At 49.7% G+C, this 19,639-nt stretch overlaps 1 protein-coding gene across 1 annotated transcript in view; it reads left to right on the forward strand.

Annotated features, from left to right (window-relative positions):
• Positions 1–19,639, forward strand: part of MYO18B (myosin XVIIIB) — a gene marked incomplete at its 5' end in the record, with an annotated part of 242,336 nt that overhangs the window by 15,662 nt on the left and 207,035 nt on the right. Inside the window, 4 exons of the mRNA XM_072801883.1 lie at positions 1,455–1,597; positions 2,462–2,562; positions 2,899–2,962; positions 14,661–14,805. Coding sequence (XP_072657984.1) covers positions 1,455–1,597; positions 2,462–2,562; positions 2,899–2,962; positions 14,661–14,805 — 453 coding nt within the window. The remainder of the gene's footprint in view (positions 1–1,454; positions 1,598–2,461; positions 2,563–2,898; positions 2,963–14,660; positions 14,806–19,639) is intronic.

Below are 19,639 nucleotides of genomic sequence, written 5' to 3' on the forward strand. Positions count from 1 at the left end.
AAAAAAAAAAGCAGTTCTATGAGGCAGATGTTATTCTTCAAATATCATAGATGAAACCATTAGGACTCAGTGAGGTTGACTAGCTTGCCTGAGGCCACACAGCTAATACATCCTGGAGCTGAGAGTCGAACCCAGACCACCTGGCTCCGGAGCTCCAGGCCCTGGGCCCGTGCTCTCAATGTTTCTCTCATTGCTGCACCCCTAAGGAGGCTTTTTGGACATTTTCTCCCCCAATCACCCCCTACCATGAAATCTTATTGTCATAGATATACTGCGTTCTCTTCATGCAGTGCAGGCATGTCTGTGCTTTATACGTAAGAAAGCAACATTCTCCCTACCAGCAAGAATCCGCTTTTGCCCTCTTGGGGGCAATATTCTCCCCACTGAGAATTACATAGTCTCGGAAACATTGCTTTTCTAGTGATCACAATTCTAATACTAGCCACACCGCCTTTGGAGCAGGGACTAAAGGCTTTACATTATTAAAATCTTTTAGTCCTTGTGACAACCGCATGATGTAGGTACTATCATTATTATTATTTTTTAAAGATTTTATTTATTTATTCATGAGACACACACACACACACACACACACACACACACACACAAACACAGAGGCAGAGACACAGGCAGAAGAAGCAGGCTCCATGCAGGGAGCCTGATGTGGGACTTGATCCCGGGACCCCAGGGTCACGCCCTGAGCTGAAGGCAGATGCTCAACCGCTGAGCCACCCCGGTGCCCCGACGTGGGTACTATCACTATCCCCATCTTCCGATGGGGAATCAGAGGCATAGGGAGGTTGGTTTGCACATTAGTGATCCAGCAAAGGCAGAGCCATATCAAATCCCCTTAACTGTTATGGGTGCCGCTGTGTCAGTGGCGTTATTCCAAAGCTCTATTGATCACCTACTCTTCCCCGGACCCATAGAAGGGGCTGGGAATGCAGCGGAGAGAGGCACCAGTCTTGGCTCACAGTTCTGCTGTGAGCACATGAGCTTGAGGGTGGGAGTCAGGATAGACTGTATCCAGGTGCCCGGCACAGTGCCTAGCACATAGTAGGTGCCCAGTAAATAGTTGTGGAGAGCCAGCGGGGCTTTTCAAGGCTGCTGCTACCCTGTGAACTACCTCAAAGCAGGCCTGAGAACGTTAATGCCCTGCCCCTCTGGATCAGATCCAGGAGGCCCCTGTCATCGGGCTGTATCTATCCTGGCCGCGCACGTCTCCTTCCTGACTCCATCCTGCTCCCTCTGCATCCTGCTTGCAGTACACAACCAGGGCAGTGGTGGAATGTGTGTGGGTTAGTGTGAGTTGGGGAGGCAGCGGGGAGTCTGCTGGGGCTTGGGCCCAGATGGGCTTGGACTGGTGCAGCTGCCAGTGAGGAAGGTGGTTTTGTGAGAAGTGAGGGCGGTGGCTCCTGGGCCATGGGTGACGCCCTGCCTCCTGCCCCCAACAGTGGAGAAGATCCGAGCTACCTTCACCATCCTCCAGGCTTTTGGCTCTGTGTCCACCAGCCATAGCTGCAGTGCCACCCGGTTTGCCATGGTGATGTCGCTGGACTTCAATGCCACGGGACGAGTCACGGCCGCTCAGCTCCAGGTGCGTGCTCTGGTGGACAGGAGAGGAGGGCCCTTGGTCCTGCAGTATCCCCAGCCCCGGCATAGGGAGGGCCACGTCTCCACCTGGGTCCCTGGGATGTGGCTAAGTTGTGGTGGCTCCCCCAGCCGTGGCCACCTCCTCCCTGGCTCGCTCAGCATCCCGGAGCATCGCCGGCCTGTCTGCACCTCTGGATGCTGCAGGGATGAAATATTCATGGGTAAACATATAGCCCAGCCTCTCATCCGCTGGATCCTTACAAGCATAAGCTGACGTGAAACAGCCGCTCGCCAGCCCTCCGCGGCCGGCCGCGTGTACCCGGCACAGGGCCTGCTGGCCCCCAGCACCCCGATGACCATGCCGCTCCCCTTCTCGCCTCACGCATGTTTGAGCAGAAAATAGGACCAGGTTATTAGCAGGGCAGTTTGGACACTGAGCTGGGATGATATCCAGACTCAAAGAAAACTCATAGGTGCCCCCGAAGTCCCTTTTCTGTCCTGGCCCTGCAGTGCCACCAATAGTCAGCACGCGGGTCAGGTTGGTCCAGGTTGGTCAGCTTCTGTTCACCACGAGGGTGTCGAGGGTGTTGGCCGCTGGCTCCGTGCAGCTGTCATTGCCTCTGGGCGCTTTCATCGGGAGAGTGTTGCCCTAGTCGAGGCCCTGGGCGGGCTCCGGGCCAGTGGGATGGGGGACGGTGCACTTTCCATACGGACCTGTCCCGGCAGAGTGCGGATCTGAGCTGTTGCCCCCCCCCCAAAGTGCATCAGGGCAGAGGGGCACCCCGACGGGGCCTCTGGGTAGCTGGCCGCAGGCCCGCCGGCAGGTGTACCCCGAGGGCCCACCACGTCCCGTCCGCTCCCCTTGCAGACGATGCTTTTGGAGAAGAGCCGTGTGGCCCGGCAGCCAGAAGGGGAAGGCAATTTCGAGGTTTTCTCCCAGATGCTAGCGGGGTTGGACCTGGATCTCAGGTGAGTGACAGGGTTGGCATCTTTGAACTTAGCAGGTGGCAAGGACTCATTCAGGTCCACTGCCCCGAGATTACCCTGGAGCGAGTTCACGCAGCCGGTTAGCAGAGGACCTGGAGTTAGAACCTGCTCCCTTGGGTGTAGCTTGTGATTCTTCATGCTGGGTTCTCCTGGCACTTAGGAAGGGCCGGGGAAGAGCTGCAAGTGAGGAATGTTCCAGAAAGGGGACAAGGGCCTGGGGCAGGCCCTGGGAGCCCTCTGCCGTGATGAACACTTGGTCTGCCGAGCCACTGAGGTGGGCAGCCCCTCCCTGACTTCCAGTCCCTTCTCTGCTTCCAGGACGGAGCTGTACCTTCACCAGATGGCAGACAGCAGCTCGTTCGGCATGGGTGTATGGCCTAAGGTGAGGAGGAGGTCCTTCTGGGGGGAGGGGTGTGGGTGTCTGTGTCCCCGTGGCCAGGATGGGAGCGTGATGGGGGTGCTCCCTGTGTTACTCTTCTTTTTAACCAGTGGTTGGCAAGGACTGGTCATGTGGGGGACGCAAGGGTTGCCTTTGCAGGGCCTGGCTTGTAGGGTAAGTGGGACTTGTACACATCAAGGGATTCAGGAGGTGGTATTCGGAGAGGTAAGCGTGTGGGTTCTGGGCTCAAACCCCGGCTCTGACACTTATTAGATACATGACCTCAGACCTCACCTCTCCGAACATTTGTATCCTCTCCGGTCAAGTAATGGGAGTCGTAGTATCGGACTCATTGGGTCGGGGTGAGTGGTAAATGAAATGATGGGCATAAAGTGCTGAGCGCAGGTCTTGGCCTAGATCCATCAATCAGGTACTCTTAGTCAATATTATTGGTGATTCCCATGGGTAGGTACACTCAGAGATGGCTTCCTGGAAGATGTGGTCTGTGAGTAGGACCTTGAGAGATGGTAGAGATGTTTAAAAAAGCAAGGTGTTGACTTGTTTGCTTTAAAAAAAATTCATTGGTTTATATTTTAACAATTGGTTTCTGAGTCACCCACCACCCAATGCATATACCACCAGCTCCTATGCCAAGTCTGTGCTAAGTGCTGGGATTATGGTCTCCATTCACAAATTTTTACTCTCTCAGGAGAGACGGATATGGGCACTGATGCAGTCATGTGAGATACAAATGTGCCAGACGTTGCCCAAAATGCCGTGGGCACCAGAGGATAGTTTTTTTTTTTTTTTTTTTTTTTTTTTTTTTTTTCAGAGGATAGTTTAAAGAGCTTCTTAGCTACAGGGACATTTGACAGGGTTTGAGGAATGAATAGACGTTCACCACCTTGGGGAGGATAGATCATTTCCATGCCAAAGCCTTTTAACAAAGATACAGTTTGGGAAACAAATAGTGCTGGAATAATGGGGAATTCTTGTGTCAAAAACGTATTTCAATCCACAACCTCACACCATACACAGAAATGGATAAAAATGGATTATAGGCCCAAATGTAAACCTTAAAGCCATAATATTTCTAGAAGAAAATGAGGGAGGGGGATCCCTGGGTGGCTCAGCGGTTTAGCACCTGCCTTTGGCCTCCTGCATTGGGCTCCCTGCATGGAGCCTGCTTCTCCCTCTGCCTGTGTCTCTGCCTCTCTCTCTCACTCTCTGTGTCTCTCAATGATAAATAAATAAAATCTTAAAAAAGAAAAAAAAAGAAAACGAGGGAAAGATTTCTCTTGGCTTTGTTTTGGGCTAAGGTTTCTTAGATGGGCCACTAAACACACAGTCCTCTTTGAAAGGCACTGTTAATATGAAAATACACACCACAGACCAGGAAAAAATATTCTCAAATCACATATCTGATAAAGTATTTGAATCCAGAATATTATGGACGACTATCCAAACACATAAATACAACCTGACCAAAGAGATGGGCAAAAGATTTCAACCTACACTTTGCCAAGGAAGACACACGGATGGTTGATACGCACGTGAAAATACGCTCCACATCGTTAGTCTTTAAAGAAATTCAAATTAAAACCACTACGATATCACTACACCATCACTGGAACGTCTGGGTTTTAAAAGACTGATCATGCCAAGTGCTGGTGAGAATTTGGGGCAGCTGGAACTCTCACACGCCACTGGCAAGGATGTAAAACAGTACAGCTGTTTGTGAAAACGGTCTCTTAAAAAAGTGAAACCTACACTTTCTGTATGATACACTGGTCTACTCTTAGGTATTTATACAGGAAAATAAAAGTGCATGTCCAGACAAAGGTTGTGACCTGACAGTTCTTGGCAAGTTTTCTTTAAAATAAGATTTTATTTATTTATTCATGAGAGACACACAGAGAGAGGCAGAGACAGGGGGAGCCTGATGCAGGACTCGATCCCAGGACCCTGGGATCACACCCTGAGTCAAAGGCAGATGCTCAACCACTGAGCCACCCAGGCGTCCCCAGTTCTTGGCAGTTTTACTTGCAATAGCCCAAACCTAACAACTAACTACCTGCGTGTCTAATAACAGGTGAGTGGCTGTGGAGTATCAATAAAGATAGTATTCTAGTCAGCTGTAAAAATGAAGGAGCGACTAGCATATCCCGGAGATGATGGCTCTCGAAATCATCATGCTGATAAAAATCTCTGATGAAAGAGAGAATAACTGTATGACCCCATGTATGTGAAACTTTCCAAATTGCAGACGGGCTGCCAGTGACAGAAGACAGGATGGGGGTTGCCTGGGCACTGGGTGGGGGTGGGCGGCGGGGGGAGAAAGAATGATAAAAGGGAACTTTTGGGGTGGCGATGGGTATGGTCATTGTCTTTATTGCAGCAATAGCTTATCAGATTATACCTTTAAAAAATTTTTTTATTTATTCATGAGAAACACACAGAGAGAGGCAGAGACACAGGCAGAGGGAGAAGCAGGCTCCGATGCAGGACTCGATCCCAGGACCCCGGGATCATGACCTGAGCTGAAGGCAGATGCTCAGCCACTGAGCCACCCAGGTGCCCAGATTATACCTTTTAAAGATGAGTAGTTTATCTTTTGTCGATGACATTGTAATGAAGCGGTCTACGCGTGCACACACACCTGCTGGGGCCTCTCCAGAGGGACGTGTCCAGCAGGTCTGGGCAGGGCCTGGGGATCTGCATTCCTCACCAGTTCCCAGGTGATGCTGCTGCTCTTGGCCCAGGGGCCGCCCTCTCTAAGAACCGCTGACATGGGGCTCATTTCTGCAGTAGGCAGAAATGGTGCAGCTGTTCCTTTTTTAAATTCTGGGGGCTAACCCTCTCTTCTTCCGACACCCTGTGTCGCTGGCAGGCATCCAGAGTGGGGTTTTCTCCCACGCACTTTCTCCCCACAGATGGGGAACCGTTAGGACCCCAGACCTTGACCGTGACAGCGCAGGATGAGAGGCTATCCCAGCACTGGGGTTTCCCGTTTGTGTTCAGGAATTTTGGCCTAGTGGATCCATCTGAGTCCGCAAGAGGGCTGTTTTTGAGGAGAAGAGCCCGAGCCCCGTCCTTGTGAGCTCTCTCCAGCCTGACTTTTTTGTTAACAGTCTGCACACAGGAATGGGTCACAGTGGGAATCCGTGTCAGGCAGCCTTTTGAAGTAGATTTCTTTTTTGTGTATGTTTGTGGGGGGTGTTTTCTTTAGGCCAGCTGATTTGCGGGAACTGGTGGGGTGTTCCTTTGTTCTCTCTCTCTGCTACCTGGCAGGTATCCAGGGAAGCTTTTCTCAGTGTTCTACGAACAAAAATAAAGTCTGAAAGCTCACTGGTCTTTGATCCCAGCCAAAGCTAGTTTTCTGGGGTTGGGTGGTCCCGGTACTGTCTCAGTAGGGGGGAATTGGGTGGTCAGGAAATACCCCCAAGGATGGGAGTTGCTAAGTACAAGCTCCCAAAGCTGCCAGATTGAGCACGCAAAAATATAGGATGCCCAGGACTTCCATCTTGTAATGGAGCTAATGTACAGCGTGGTGACTCTAGTTCATAATGGTGCTTATGGCATACTTCAAATTTCCTAGGAGAGTGGATCTTAAGTGTTCTCACCACACACAAAAAATAGTAACTATGTGAAATGATGGATGTATTCATTAACTTCATCGTGGCAATCATTTCAGAATGTGTACTTATATCACATCATCACACGGTACACCTAAAATATGCAATTTTTATCTGTCAATTATAACTCAGTAAAATTAAAAAACAAAAAACAAAAAACAAAAAAACAAAATAAAAAAACCACCCCCACGGGATGCCCAGTTGCACTTGAAATTCAGATAAACACGGAATAATTTTTTTAGTATAATGATGCCTTAAATATTGCATGGGCAGGCCTGGAGTGTTGGAGTCCTATCAGAGAAGGCTGCCTGGAGGAGGTGAGCCAGAGAGTCAAGAGGCCAGCATTCCTGCACCACCAGATATTGAGGGGGAATATGCGTACAGGACGACATTACCCACCATTTATCAGAGGTTGAAATTGAACTATAGGTCTTGCATTTTATCTGGCAGTTCTACTGCCCACTTCATCCCTGGCTGAGCCGTCTTCCTCCTCCTCCTAGCCAGTCCCGCAGGCTTGGATCACCTCTGACTTCATCTGTAACCGAGGCTTTCATTGTTCCCTGAAAATTCACTGATGACAGTGGTTAAGAAACGAGTTCTGGGGACGCCTGGGTGGCTCAGTGGTTGAGTGTCTTCCTTCGGCTCAGCTCATGATCCCGGGGTCCTGGGATCGAGTCCCACATCAGCTCTCCGCAGGGAGCCTGCTTCTCCCTCTGCCTGTATCTTTCCCTCTCTCTCTCTCTCTCATGAATAAATAAAATAAATAAAATAAAAAAAAATAAAATAAAATAAATAAAACGGTTCTGGAGTTTGACAAATCCAGGTTCGATTCCAGTACCGGATGGGTGGCCCTAAGCTGGGTGACTTCATTTCCCTGTGCCTCAGTTTCCTCAATGGTAAAACTGGGTGTTCATAGTCCCCCTTGTGCCCAGGTTAAGTGAAATAAAGTCCATCAAGTGCTTGGACGCTCAACATTTATTATGATGATTATGATTTGTTATTATTACTCACCATTACCTTGTATGGCAGCACTGGACCAGCTGGGTGGGGCAAGGCCTCAGCGGTCCACGAGACCCCCAGTCCAGGCCTCTCGGCAGTACACACCTTGTTTTCTGTCTCATTGGCCTTATCTCTCTCCTCAAGTTTATATTTTTAATATAACAGTTACTTTTTGGGACACCCTGGCCAGGTTCAGTAGATGGAGCATGTGGCTCTTGATCTCAGGGTTGTGAGTTTGAGCCCCACGTTGGATGTAGAGATTAAATAAATATATATACATATAATACTTATTTTTTCAAAATTAATCCATGCACACTTCCTTTTTTTTAAGATTTTATTTATTTATTCATGAGAGACATGAGACACACAGAGAGAGGCAGAGACACAGGCAGAGGGAGAAGCAGGCTCCATTCAAGGAGCCCAACGTGGGACTCGATCCCAGGTCTTCAGAATCAGGCCCTGGGCCGAAGGCAGCGCTAAACCACTGAGCCACCCAGGCTGCCCCCATGCACACTTTCTGTGAAAAAAATCAGAAAAAAGCATAGAGACAAAACCAACATGAAATCACATGCACTCACATAAACCAAAACACAGACACCCATGACTTGGCCAACCTGAGACATCCATTGGTAACGTGTTTACAGATCTGCTCTCAGCACTTTTTCTATGAATATTTTATTTTTTTTTATTTTTTATTTTTATTTTATTTATTTATTTTTTTTATATATTTTTTAAATTTATTTATGACAGTCACACACACAGAGAGAGAGAGAGGCAGAGACACAGGCAGAGGGAGAAGCAGGCTCCATGCACCGGGAGCCTGACGTGGGATTCGATCCCGGGTCTCCAGGATCGTGCCCTGGGCCAAAGGCAGGCGCCAAACCGCTGCGCCACCCAGGGATCCCTCTATGAATATTTTATATAGTTCATAACAAACTGGATGTCATCAAAACTTTCACAAACAGTATCCTTAATGACTAGACGTTCAGAGGCGAGTCAGGATTCCCCGAAGAGTTCCCCGCTGTTGTCCATTTACTGAAAAGGTTCTAAAGCCATCTTGTAGTTCTTAATAATGAGATGATAAACATCTTTGTGCTTCCATCCTGGGCATCCGGCTCAGTGTTACTGTCCCTGCTTCCCAGCCCTCTGGGGAGAGACCTCCTGCTAATGTTTGTGTGTGTGTGTGTGTGTGTGTGTGTGTGTGTGTATGAGCTCATTGATAACAATCTCTCATCATGTTTGCTTGCTAATTGTCTGTCTCCCCACCATCCTAAGGTCCAAGAAGATGGGGGACCTCAGTGTCCTGTTCACTGCTTGTATATTTTACAAGGCCTTGCCCTGAGCCCAGCATACAGCAAGTGCTCAATAAATGTTTGTTGAGTGAATAAATGAACGAACGAGCAGCCCCACTCACCATAACTGGGCTAATATCGTGTCTTTTCAATTTTCTAAATTTCACTGCGATTTTAGTTCTGGTAGACAGAACTTTATTAATTGCACTTTAATTTATCCCACTATGCATTTAAAGGCATTTCCTGGGGGCCTTGGGGATCTCATGTCTCTCGTTGGATCCATTGCCTGTGTCCTGGGAGCTGGGGTGGTTGCTGGGAATCACAGAGGGGCCCAGAGAAGGGAATTTGAGAGTTCGGGGCCCTCCTTCCTCAGCCAGCCTGGCCTCTGGGGTCCGTGAACATGGGGTTTGGTAGCACCGTGGGCCTGGCACAGTGGGTGGATAAACTATCTCAGCATTAATGGCTGTGATTCAGGGACACTAAGTGGCATCCCATTGACATTCACTCATCAGTGGACATTTACTGATCTCATTGTGTCCCAGGCACTGGCACAGAGATAGCTCAGCTGGGTCTCTGTCACAAAGGACTCATGGCTTTGAAGGCAGGTGGAGGCCTCCATGAGGCCATATTAGCAGATAATGCGAAGCCAGAATGACAGGTGCTTGAACAGAGGTGCGCGTAGGCTGAGGTCAGGCTGGGAGGGGTGGAGGCGTATCAAGGAAGGCTGCCCGGAGGAGGTGAGCATGAGCTGGTCTGCTGGTGCATGGAGTGAAGTCAGACAGGTGCAGCGAGGCCAGTATTCCTGCTCCGCTGGGCGCCTGATGCAAAGGGGAAGGGGGAGAGCAGCAAACAGGGCAGTGTGGCTGCAGAGCACAGGATGAGGCTGGAGCAGGGCCCGGGGCGGGAAATCGGGCCGGTGCTGGTCCCCCAGTGGCCTCCGCCTCCGCTCACTGACTGGCAGTCCCACATCCTGTCCCTGCACTGCGCCCTTGCTGCCTGCCACTTTCAGCTTTTAAATGGAACTTATTTGAGATCTGCCAGGGCACCAGGACACATTTGAAATCACAAAGCTTTCATATTATTTTCTTCTTCTCTGTAATTTATTTTTCTGCAACCTAGCCTGATTTTTTTTTTTTAAAGTGCCCAGCAGCGGTGATAATAATAATCATCTTTGCCTCCCAGCAGTTTGCTTCTGGCTGTTACCTTCCAGGCTTTGGCCCGAGGCACATTTATTTTTTATGACCCAATTGTCAACTGTGGAGGAATGGTCTCCCAACGGGAAGTTGGGGGATCATGCACTCTTGCCAGGGGCTCTGCCCAGAGCCTTCTCTTCCCTAATCCTCTGAATGATCCTTTGAGCAAAGGGATTATTATCACATCTGTTTTTCAGCAGCAGTAACCAGGCTCAGAGAGGTAGAGTTACTTGCCTAAGAGCACACAGCTTGGCAGTGGCAGGGGCAGGGTTGGACCTGACCCTAAATTTGGCACTATTGTCCGTTCCACTCTGTTACTTCAATCCTGTATCACAGCTGAAGACCATGTGCCCTGGGGTCTGGCCCACTGGGTCCTCTTGGGTCGCTTCCTCTTTTTTTTTTTTTTTTTTAAAGATTTTATTTATTCATGAGGGACACACAGAGAGAAGCAGAGATATACGCAGAGGGAGAAGCAGGCTCCCTGCAGGGAGCCCGATGTGGAACTCGATCCCAGGACCATGGGACCTCGCCTGAGCCAAAGGCAGTTGCTCAACTGTTGAGCCACCCAAGCGTCTTTTTTGGCCTCAGTGTTTGCACCTGTGGAATGGGTAGAGCCATACCCAGCTCCTTGGTCAGCTCCCAGGATTGGAGACCCAGTAGAGTATCTGGCAAGTAGTGATTTGCCTCCTCCCCAGGTGGGTGGCTTTGGCCTCAGTTTCCTCCTCTGTCCGTTGGAGAGACTCACACCCACCATATAGAGTAAAAGTGCCCCATGTGGTATAGTAGGTGCTCAGCTAATGTTTGCCCTTCTCGCTCCTTAAATAGACTCTCAGTGCCCAGGTAGGATGCAAATTGGTCAGATCGAGAGCATGGGGAGAGCTGCCCAGACATGAGGAGGTCCAGGCTCTGGGCTGACACCTTCCTGCCCTCCCCACGTTCTCTATGAGCTTCACCCACCTGTGTGGGCACCGATGTTCTTTGCAAGTGAAGTGAGTCAATGTTCAGCATTTTCCTCCCAGAGCCGGCTTCAGGGAGGAGGATGCTCACGTGCCAGTCTCCCACCGACCAGCGAGTCCTCCAGCACCATGGACTCCTTCGGAGAGCAGCTCCCGGCTGCAACCCGAGGCTCCCCACTGCCCTCCGCTCTGCGACAGCCCTGCACCACCATCCGCAGGGTTCTCTGCACCCAGTGCACCATGCTCCCCAGCCCCGCGTCCTTCTGTGTGGAGACAGACTCTTCCTGCACCCCCACGACCCTCAGCACCCATTTCTCCTTGCTTGTTCTGTTTGCTTCATGTGCCACTACTTCCAGGAAGCCTCTGACCCTCCCCAGAGTCTCCCAGCCCCCTCTTCCCACCCCTGCACTCACTCTGGCTGTCATTCTGTTGGCACATCTGTCCCCCTCATTGGACTGGGAGCCTCTCAAGGACAGGGCCATGCCTGCTTTGCTTTCCATGGAGGGCCGGGCATGCCCGTGGGCAGCAGTAGGGAAAGGTGTCCCAGAAAGCGGAACAGCCTGAGTAACGACGTGGCCGGAGCAGACGCCCTGGTGCACGGAGATCAGCATTTATCCAGCACCACTGTGTGCCGGGCACAATGCCAGGTGCTTTACATATGACTCATTTATTCCTCACAGCGGCTCTGGAGGAAGGTAGGAGATGATTTCCATCCTACAGAAGTGGAAACTGAGTCCCAGCACAAGGCCAAGAGACCTGTGCAGAGTCACCGTGCTGGGGACGTCCAGCTCTGCCCGACTCCAAATCCAAACTTGGCCTCTCTCTGTAGGAATCTCCTGGGTGCTCTAAGCACAGCCAGTCTAATGTGGAGACAGCATTTTGGATTTTTTCTTTCTCACTAAATTATCTGCAGTCTTGGGTTGACCTTGAGTCTTTGATTGCCTCAGATAAACCCCGGGCATTGTGTGAGTTGGCTTTTTTTCCGTTAATTTTTTTTTTTTTTTAAATCGAGGTGAGACATAAAGCGTATAAAGTGCTCTCATTCTCAGCCTCCAACTCAGTGATGATTATGTTCTTAACCACACCTGTAGCCACAGCCCAGATCAACACCTGGAACATTCCTCATTCTGACACAGGCTCCCTCAAGTCTCTTGGCCATCAGACTTGTCCCCCCGGCCCCTGGCCCGAAGTCATCAACCTGACTTGTCTCGCTGTGGGTTAGCTTGGCCCATGCTTGAACCTCGCAGAAAAGGGGGTCCCTGGGTGCAGTGTCTTTGGTATGTGGCCTCTCTGGCTCACCCTGGGTCTATGGGATGCGGGCATGCAGTTGACCCACCAGTGGCTCATTCTTGTTCAATGCCGTGTCGTACTCCAACTCCATGCCCCAGCTACACGGCTCCCCATTTATTCATTCTCCGTGGGTAGACATTTGGGCTGTGACTTGATGTATTCCACTAATTTCACCAATCTCCATGTGCACGATTGGGATGCCAGTGGCTTGCACCCAGCAAGAGGCAGGAGTGTTTGGTTCCCTGGAAATTTAAGGAACTGCAAGCATTTTCCTGACCCTAATTGTTCGGATCAGAAACATATACATTTGTCTCTCTATATTTTCTGTTGCAACAGACACAGGGCGGGGGGGCTGCGAGGGGAGGGAAAGACAAACAGATTAAGCTTCAGGGAAAGTTGCTCCTTCTCTTCACATGAGCTAAGTGGCAGATGATGGAGTCCGCCTATAATTTAAAGTCAAATGCTCAGAACTGACAGTGGGAGCCATAATAAATGTGTTGCCACTGTCCTTTTGGTGTCCTTTCGCTGCTGCTTTGAAATCTCATAAATAACCGAGAACATGTTGGTAAGATGCCTTCCTTCCCTCCGTTTGCTTCAGTGGAGCAGCTGTGGTTGCTAGGTTGAGCTCCTGGTTGCTAGGGATTTTGTGGTCCTGTGGTGGCCCAGAAATATGATGGATCAGTGGAACATGCTTTTGCTATTAATTGAAATATTTTCACAGCGCATCTCTCAATGTCACTGTATGCTTTGACGTCGTCCCAATTGGTTGCCGATCCTTGCAAGGTTTCTTTCCTAGTTAGAAGTGGCTTGGATGGAGGAGACAAGTGGCCTGGGCCGGGAATCAGAGAAGCCTGATTCTAGTTCTCTGATACTAATTTACTGTGTGACCTTGGGCAAGTGTTATCCCCTCTCTGGGCATTGGGTTCCGCAAAACGCAAGGACCTGCCAACTTCAACAGCCTACAGTTCATCGCCCACGCTCTGTAAGAGGGCCAAGTGCAAATCAGTTCCTCATTATCTGCTGGCGGATTAGTGACAAAAGAATTCTTGTCCCCAGCTCACTTCCTCTCAACCCAGCAGGTTTCTGGGCTGAGCCTCCTTGGCCAGATGGTGCGTGCAGGAGTTTCAGACTAATTTTAATATTCAATCAAACATAATTGGGATCATAAATCTGAAAAAGAAAAAACAACACCCTACAACCCATAAACATCTGATCGTGTCACTTTGTCTTTCTTTCCGCTTTAAAAGTCTTGGGCAGTTTCCCATCACTTGCACTGGGGACGGTAAACAGATTCCACTTCAGTTGCTGAGGCAGATCAGTTGGTGTCGGCTGCAAGGGGTGGTGTCCTGAAAAGAATCGGGACTCACTAGCTTGCTGTGGGCTCCTGATCGATTCGTGATGTCTGCCACTGGTGCAGGAGTGTAGACAGTGTTTGCCAGTCATGGTTGGAATTTGAAAGCCTATGACCATAGCATCATGCGTGAGGCCTTCACAGTTGGCACCTGCCAGCTTCTCAGGCTTTCTCTCTTCTCTGTCGGCACCACCTCCAAAAATACCTGCTTCTGTGCCCACATTCTGTGGGCCACGTGTTGTCTCCTTGGGTCTCCTGCGGTCATGTTGTTCCCTCTGCCTGTCGGGACTTATTGCACTAAATTGGTCAATGATGCCTATTCATTTTTCAAACTTCAATCTCGGTTTTGTCTCCCCTTCTATGAAAATCTCTTTTGACACTTTTGGGTGGGAATAATTAGTGCCTGCCTGCTTTTGAGACCCCACTATTCCCCACTCATACCTAGACCCCGGTTATGTCTCCTTTCACTGCTACCTTGAGAGGCCCTCCAAGTCAAGTTCTGGGCTTCCCTTGGCTTTGTGTCCTCAGGGCCCAGGACAAGGCAGCGCCTAAAAAAAAAAAAAATCTCCTGCATGAACATGAGGATAGATAAAAATCACAGCACATTCCAAGTCAGATAGAAATGATAGTTATGGGATGCCTGGGTGGCTCAGCGGTTGAGCATCTGCCTTTGGCTCAGGGAGTGACCCCTGGGTCCTGGGATCGAGTCCCACATTGGGCTCCCTGTGGGGAGTCTGCTTTTCCCTCTGCCTGTGTCTCTGCCTCTCATGAATAAATAGATAAAATCTTTTAAAAAAAGAAACGATCTTTATAACTTCCCTGCAGTTGGAGCCCTGGGTGTCAACATGCCACAGCCTAATTGTGGGTAATTTACTGTGGCAATAAAGCTAGCGTGCGTCTCCCCCTCCCCCCGAGGGTGGGCCCTGATCGGAGCTTTGCCTTTCCTCCACCCTCATGGCCTCCTCCTCTCTCCCTCTGCTCTCAGCCTGAAGACAAGCAGAAGGCGGCAGCCGCCTTTGCCCAGCTCCGGGGCGCCATGGAGACACTGGGCATTTCGGAGGGCGAGCAGCGAGCCATTTGGCGGGTGTTGGCAGCCATCTACCACCTCGGCGCGGCGGGGGCCTGCAAAGGTACGTCCTTCCCGCCGAGCTCACCTGCGCTGCCAGCTGTCTGCGTTGGCAGGTGCCTGACAAGGCCCCTCGCTCCATGAGGTGGGACAGGAGCAATCTGTCATCTTCTGGGTCTCTGGGACTGTTCTCTGGGAAGCTGCCGGACAAGGCGCACTGAGCTGGAAATGGGGCTGGGTTTTTCAAGGAAGCCTTGCAGACGGGCATCGTCCGGTGGAACTTTCTGTGATGATGGAGATGTTCTCCCTCTGTGCAGTCCAGAACCAGCGCCGAGCTGCGTGTGCCTGTTGGGCACTTGACATGCAGCTAGCGCGACTGAGGGGTTGAGTTTTTAATTGCATTACATTGTAATCCACATAAATTTAAATAGCCATATGGAACTAGTGGCTGCTGCATTGAGCACAGGAGCTCTAGAACATTTGAGAGATAGCTGGGTCCGAGCCATAAAGGCGCTGTGTTTCTATCTGGGTATCTTGGAGCTGCTCCCCACCTCATGTGCTGAAGCTCACCCAGCCATCCTTCTCGTCCTGAGTCTGCTCCCTGCCCTTAATTTTCTGCTCACTGATCATCCCTACTGCAGCTTGGTTTCCCAAGTGGTTCTGGTCTTCCCTCTTGCCCTCACTCCTCCCTAGTGGATCATTATTCACCTTGCCCTGCAGATGATCTCTGTGACAGCATTTCTGTCCTTGTTTCTCTATTCTTCCTGTTTGCCAGTGGGGTTTTCTTTTCTTTTCTTCTTTTCTTTTTTTACTTGGACAATTGAGTAGTCTCATTGCTCATGTCTACATTCCTCCCTCTGTTCATCTTCATTGTGACCTTTGGGCTCTTTTCTAAGAAAATAGCTCTGTTGTGCCATTCCTCTGCTTAGAATCCTCTTGAGGCTCTCCCTTGCCTGCTAAGTCAAGTAAAATTCCTTGACTTGGCATTCAAGGCTCCTAACTTCCCCAGCCAATTTCTTTGATCTCTTTTGACACTGTAAAAAGTCCTAGGGAGACAGTGGGGATCAAGAGCAGTGTGATTCCTGCCTTCATGCAGATTGTGGTGCCTTGTATTGTGATTGTGTCCTTGTCTAGCTCTTGCTAGTAAGGAATGACTTCCTTGGGGCCCAGGGCAAAGAGTTGGGATTTACTTGTTCAATGAATACATGTAAATTGAGGTCTTGTCTTCTGGGGCTGTGTACCAACTCTGGCTGACATTCTCTATCATTTGTCTGTGGGCAGCAGACTTCTGGAATATGTTGGCACATCATTCTGGCCATCCCCACATTCCTGGGCCTTGGGGCTCACTTTTTGGATTCTCATACACGTGAACTGCATATCAGTTTGGCCGATGCCCACTGATTTGGTTTGGGAAATTTCCAGAAGTTATGGTAAGTCAGAAATAAGTAAGGTAGGGATTCCCACCATTGGTCCAAACCAAGGACAGACATGCGTGACCTGGCAAAAGTGAAAAAATCAAAGACCACTTGCCTTTCGTTAATTAGTCGTGGGCCATGCTCAACACGTTGGCTACCGGGGCATCACAGCGTTTTGCCTGTGGAACCGTAATGTCTCTCTCAGCTTCCTTGTCACCAAGACCAACATGAGTCATACACACCACGGTGTGAGAACATGGCCCCATCTCCAACCTGAGCTGCAATTCTTTTCCTGCAAAACTCTCATCATCTGGTAAAATCTCTACCTCTGCAGCTGGCTTTGTCCACAGGAAGCATCAGCAAACTATGGCTCATGGGCTAAATCCAGTCTGCTGTCTGATTTGGGATAGCAATAAGCTAAAAATAATCTTTATATTTCAATTAGGTGGCTATCTAGCTAGCTATCTATAATATTTCGGCATGTGTGAAAATTCTATGGCATTCAAATTGTAGTGTCCATAATTAAAGTTGTATTGGAACATGGTCATGCCCATTCATTTATATGGCTATGGCTACATTCCTGCCACAATGGCAGAGTTGAGTTGTTGAGACAGCGATTCTGTGGCTTGCTAAGGCTCAAATTATTATTATCTAGCCTTTTACAGAAAAAGCTGGCTCATCCCTATCCTGCACCGCTCCCACGGGAGGTCACAGCATCTGGGAGGCTTATGCGTCCAAAGTGCCTAACTGTTTGATTGTGCTCTGGAAAAAAACTCCTCCATCCCCCTTAGACCCAGTCAAGCCAGAGAGAGGATGTTAGGAATCTGACTCTGCCCCCAACTTCATGTGTCACCTTAAGCAAGTCCAGCCTTCTCTCTGGTCCCAGTTTTGTCAGATGTGAAATTCTGCAGTTGAGCCAGATTCGAGGTTCTTTATTCATTTTCTGGCAGTTCTGGAGGCTGCAAGTTCAAGATCAAGATACCTGAAGGGTTGGTTTCTCCCCAGGCCTCTGTCCTAGGCTTGCCTTCCTGCTGCGTCCTCACATGGCTGGCCCTCCACTCGTGTGTATGTGTGTGTGTGTGTGTGTGTGTGTCTGTGTGTGTGTCTGTGTCTTGATCTCTTCTTCTGGTTAGGACACCATCACGTTGGATTCGGGCCCACCCCTAGGACCTCATTTTACCTTAGTTATCTCTTTAAAGCCTTGATCAACACATACAGCCACAATTTGAAGTCTTGTGCATTAATACTTTACCATATGGACTTTGAGAGGACATAATTCAGCCCCTAACACATCCCCATCCCTGAGATGGGCCAACACCTACATTGTGTCCAGACCTGGCAAAGGGAAAAATACGAGGGTCCCTTCTTGTGAATTCATCATCTTATTAGGAGACTTGAGACTTCCTCGCTGGGACCACCAGCCAGTTTTGTGTTTGTTTTTTTTTTTTTTAAGATTTTATTTATTTATTCATGAGAAACACAGAGAAAGAGAGGCAGAGGCACAGACAGTGAGAGAAGCAGGCTCCATGCAGGGAAACTGATGCGGGACTCCATCCTGGGACTCCAGGATCACGCCCTGGGCTGAAGGCCGGCCCTAAACCGCTGAGCTACCCAGGGATCCCCATGAGCCAGTTTTGTGAGCTGATTGGGTTGAGGGTGTGATTACAGAGGTCAGAGCAGGAAAGTCCTGAAAGTTCAGAGTCGGGACATCAGTGGGTTGGGGATGAGTTGAAGGAAGCAAGCCCACTTTACAGAATGGAAAGCTGAGGCTCTTGATGCAATTAACTAAGACTGAATACCAGACTGGTCTGAGCTTCAAGTGGTCTCCTCTTTCCACATGCAGAGAACGGGGTTGATGGGAAGATCAAATGGAATATGGAAGAGAAAGCTGAACTGCACTGGGTCCCCTAAAGCAGACCTGGAGACAAAGATTGGGTGCTCGTGTCCTTTCTGGGAGGCGATCACGAGTAGGGGAAGGAGACAGGGGAGGGAAGACAGGTGATACCATGTGCTTTAATGAGTGCATTACCTCTGATGCCTGGAGCCCAGTTCCACTGGGGACCTCTGGGCGACTCTGAGGAGCATGGCTCCAAGTCGTATTACTTGGGAGACGAGCGAGCCGGGATATTTATTCACCACCTTCTGCTTCTCCCTGGTTGAAGGTTGCTCCTGGGAGTCATGAACAGCGGCACTCCCAGCCTGTCCGGCTTTTGAGCTGAGCATGTGCCCGCAGCCAGAGAGAGCAGTGAGGTCCAGATAGGTACCTGCAATGCCAGACCAGGGACCTGTGGGGTGGCAGGTATGGGATGGCCAGGGTGAGGGATGGCAGATAGGCCATCAGTAGTGGCTAGCTCAAGGCAACCCTTCCGTAGAAGGAAGGTTTAGGATTTTGTTGCCGATCCCAGCATAGGTGACTCTCTCAAGGAGGCCCAGCTGGTTGCATCCTGGCTGCACTAAACTGACACAGGATTGCCCCCACCGGGCACCCTGCAAGGTCTGCATACGGGGGGATCTGCCTTCCGGTTTGCACTGTCAACTTCAACTCTCTCTACCTCCAATGCCACAAAACAGAGGCTAATAGAACCCCCCCATCCACTGACCTGTCACCAGAGGAGTTTGGTTGGTGGAGTTTCTCTCCCTGGAGCATGTGGGATGCCCTTTTCTGATGTGGGCTCGAGGAATTGACCCATACCTGTAGCTGCCTGTAATGGTATCTGGGAAAGTCACATTTATAAATATTTTATTAATACATGATTATGGCAATAATTTCTCCCAGCCTCCCCCCTACCCCACCTTATAAATTATTTTAAGAGGAGCTGCTGTCAGCCTGCCTGGGAGGCCTGCCCGATGATTTACTTACTATATATTCTGCTTTGGAAGATTTCATAATAGGTTGCTCTAAAATCAGCTATTAAGAATTTCAAAGTCATATATAAATGTCTTTGCTTTGTGTCATAACAGATCATTTTGAAATATATTAAGAATCATTTCCATTAATCAGAGTTTTTTTCTCCCCCACTAGAATGATGAACTCTTCCCAGCGCGCCTAGCTTCCTTAACTTCTTTTGAGAGCTCTGATCTTATTTTTAAAAACCAGTATCAGTCCCTGGGGGAAGATTTTGGGCCTCGTAACTGGCCTCAGGGTTCTTGAACCGTTATAACAACGACAACAGCCCCCACCAGTATTGGTTTAGCGTTTGGAGGTTTCAAAAGCCCTTGTGCCTCAATCGTGCCTCTTGATCCGATTTGATTCATGCAGTAATGTGAGGACGAAGTGCCATGGGTGGGAGCCGGGGGTCAGCCTGCTGGGTGCGAGCTTTGGCTTGGGTTCCCTGAGCCTCAGTTTTCTGCTCTATAAAATGGAGCCAATAACAGACCCCGGCTTGCAGGCTTGACTGTGAGGATTAACTGAGTCAGTGCCCAAAAGTGTGGAGCACAGGACTTGGCTCCTGAAGTGCGGGTTCAGTAGTGTTTGCCGTCACG

Source organism: Canis lupus, chromosome 27 (genome assembly GCF_048164855.1).
Source record: "Canis lupus baileyi chromosome 27, mCanLup2.hap1, whole genome shotgun sequence".
NCBI classification, from domain to species: Eukaryota; Metazoa; Chordata; class Mammalia; order Carnivora; family Canidae; genus Canis; species Canis lupus.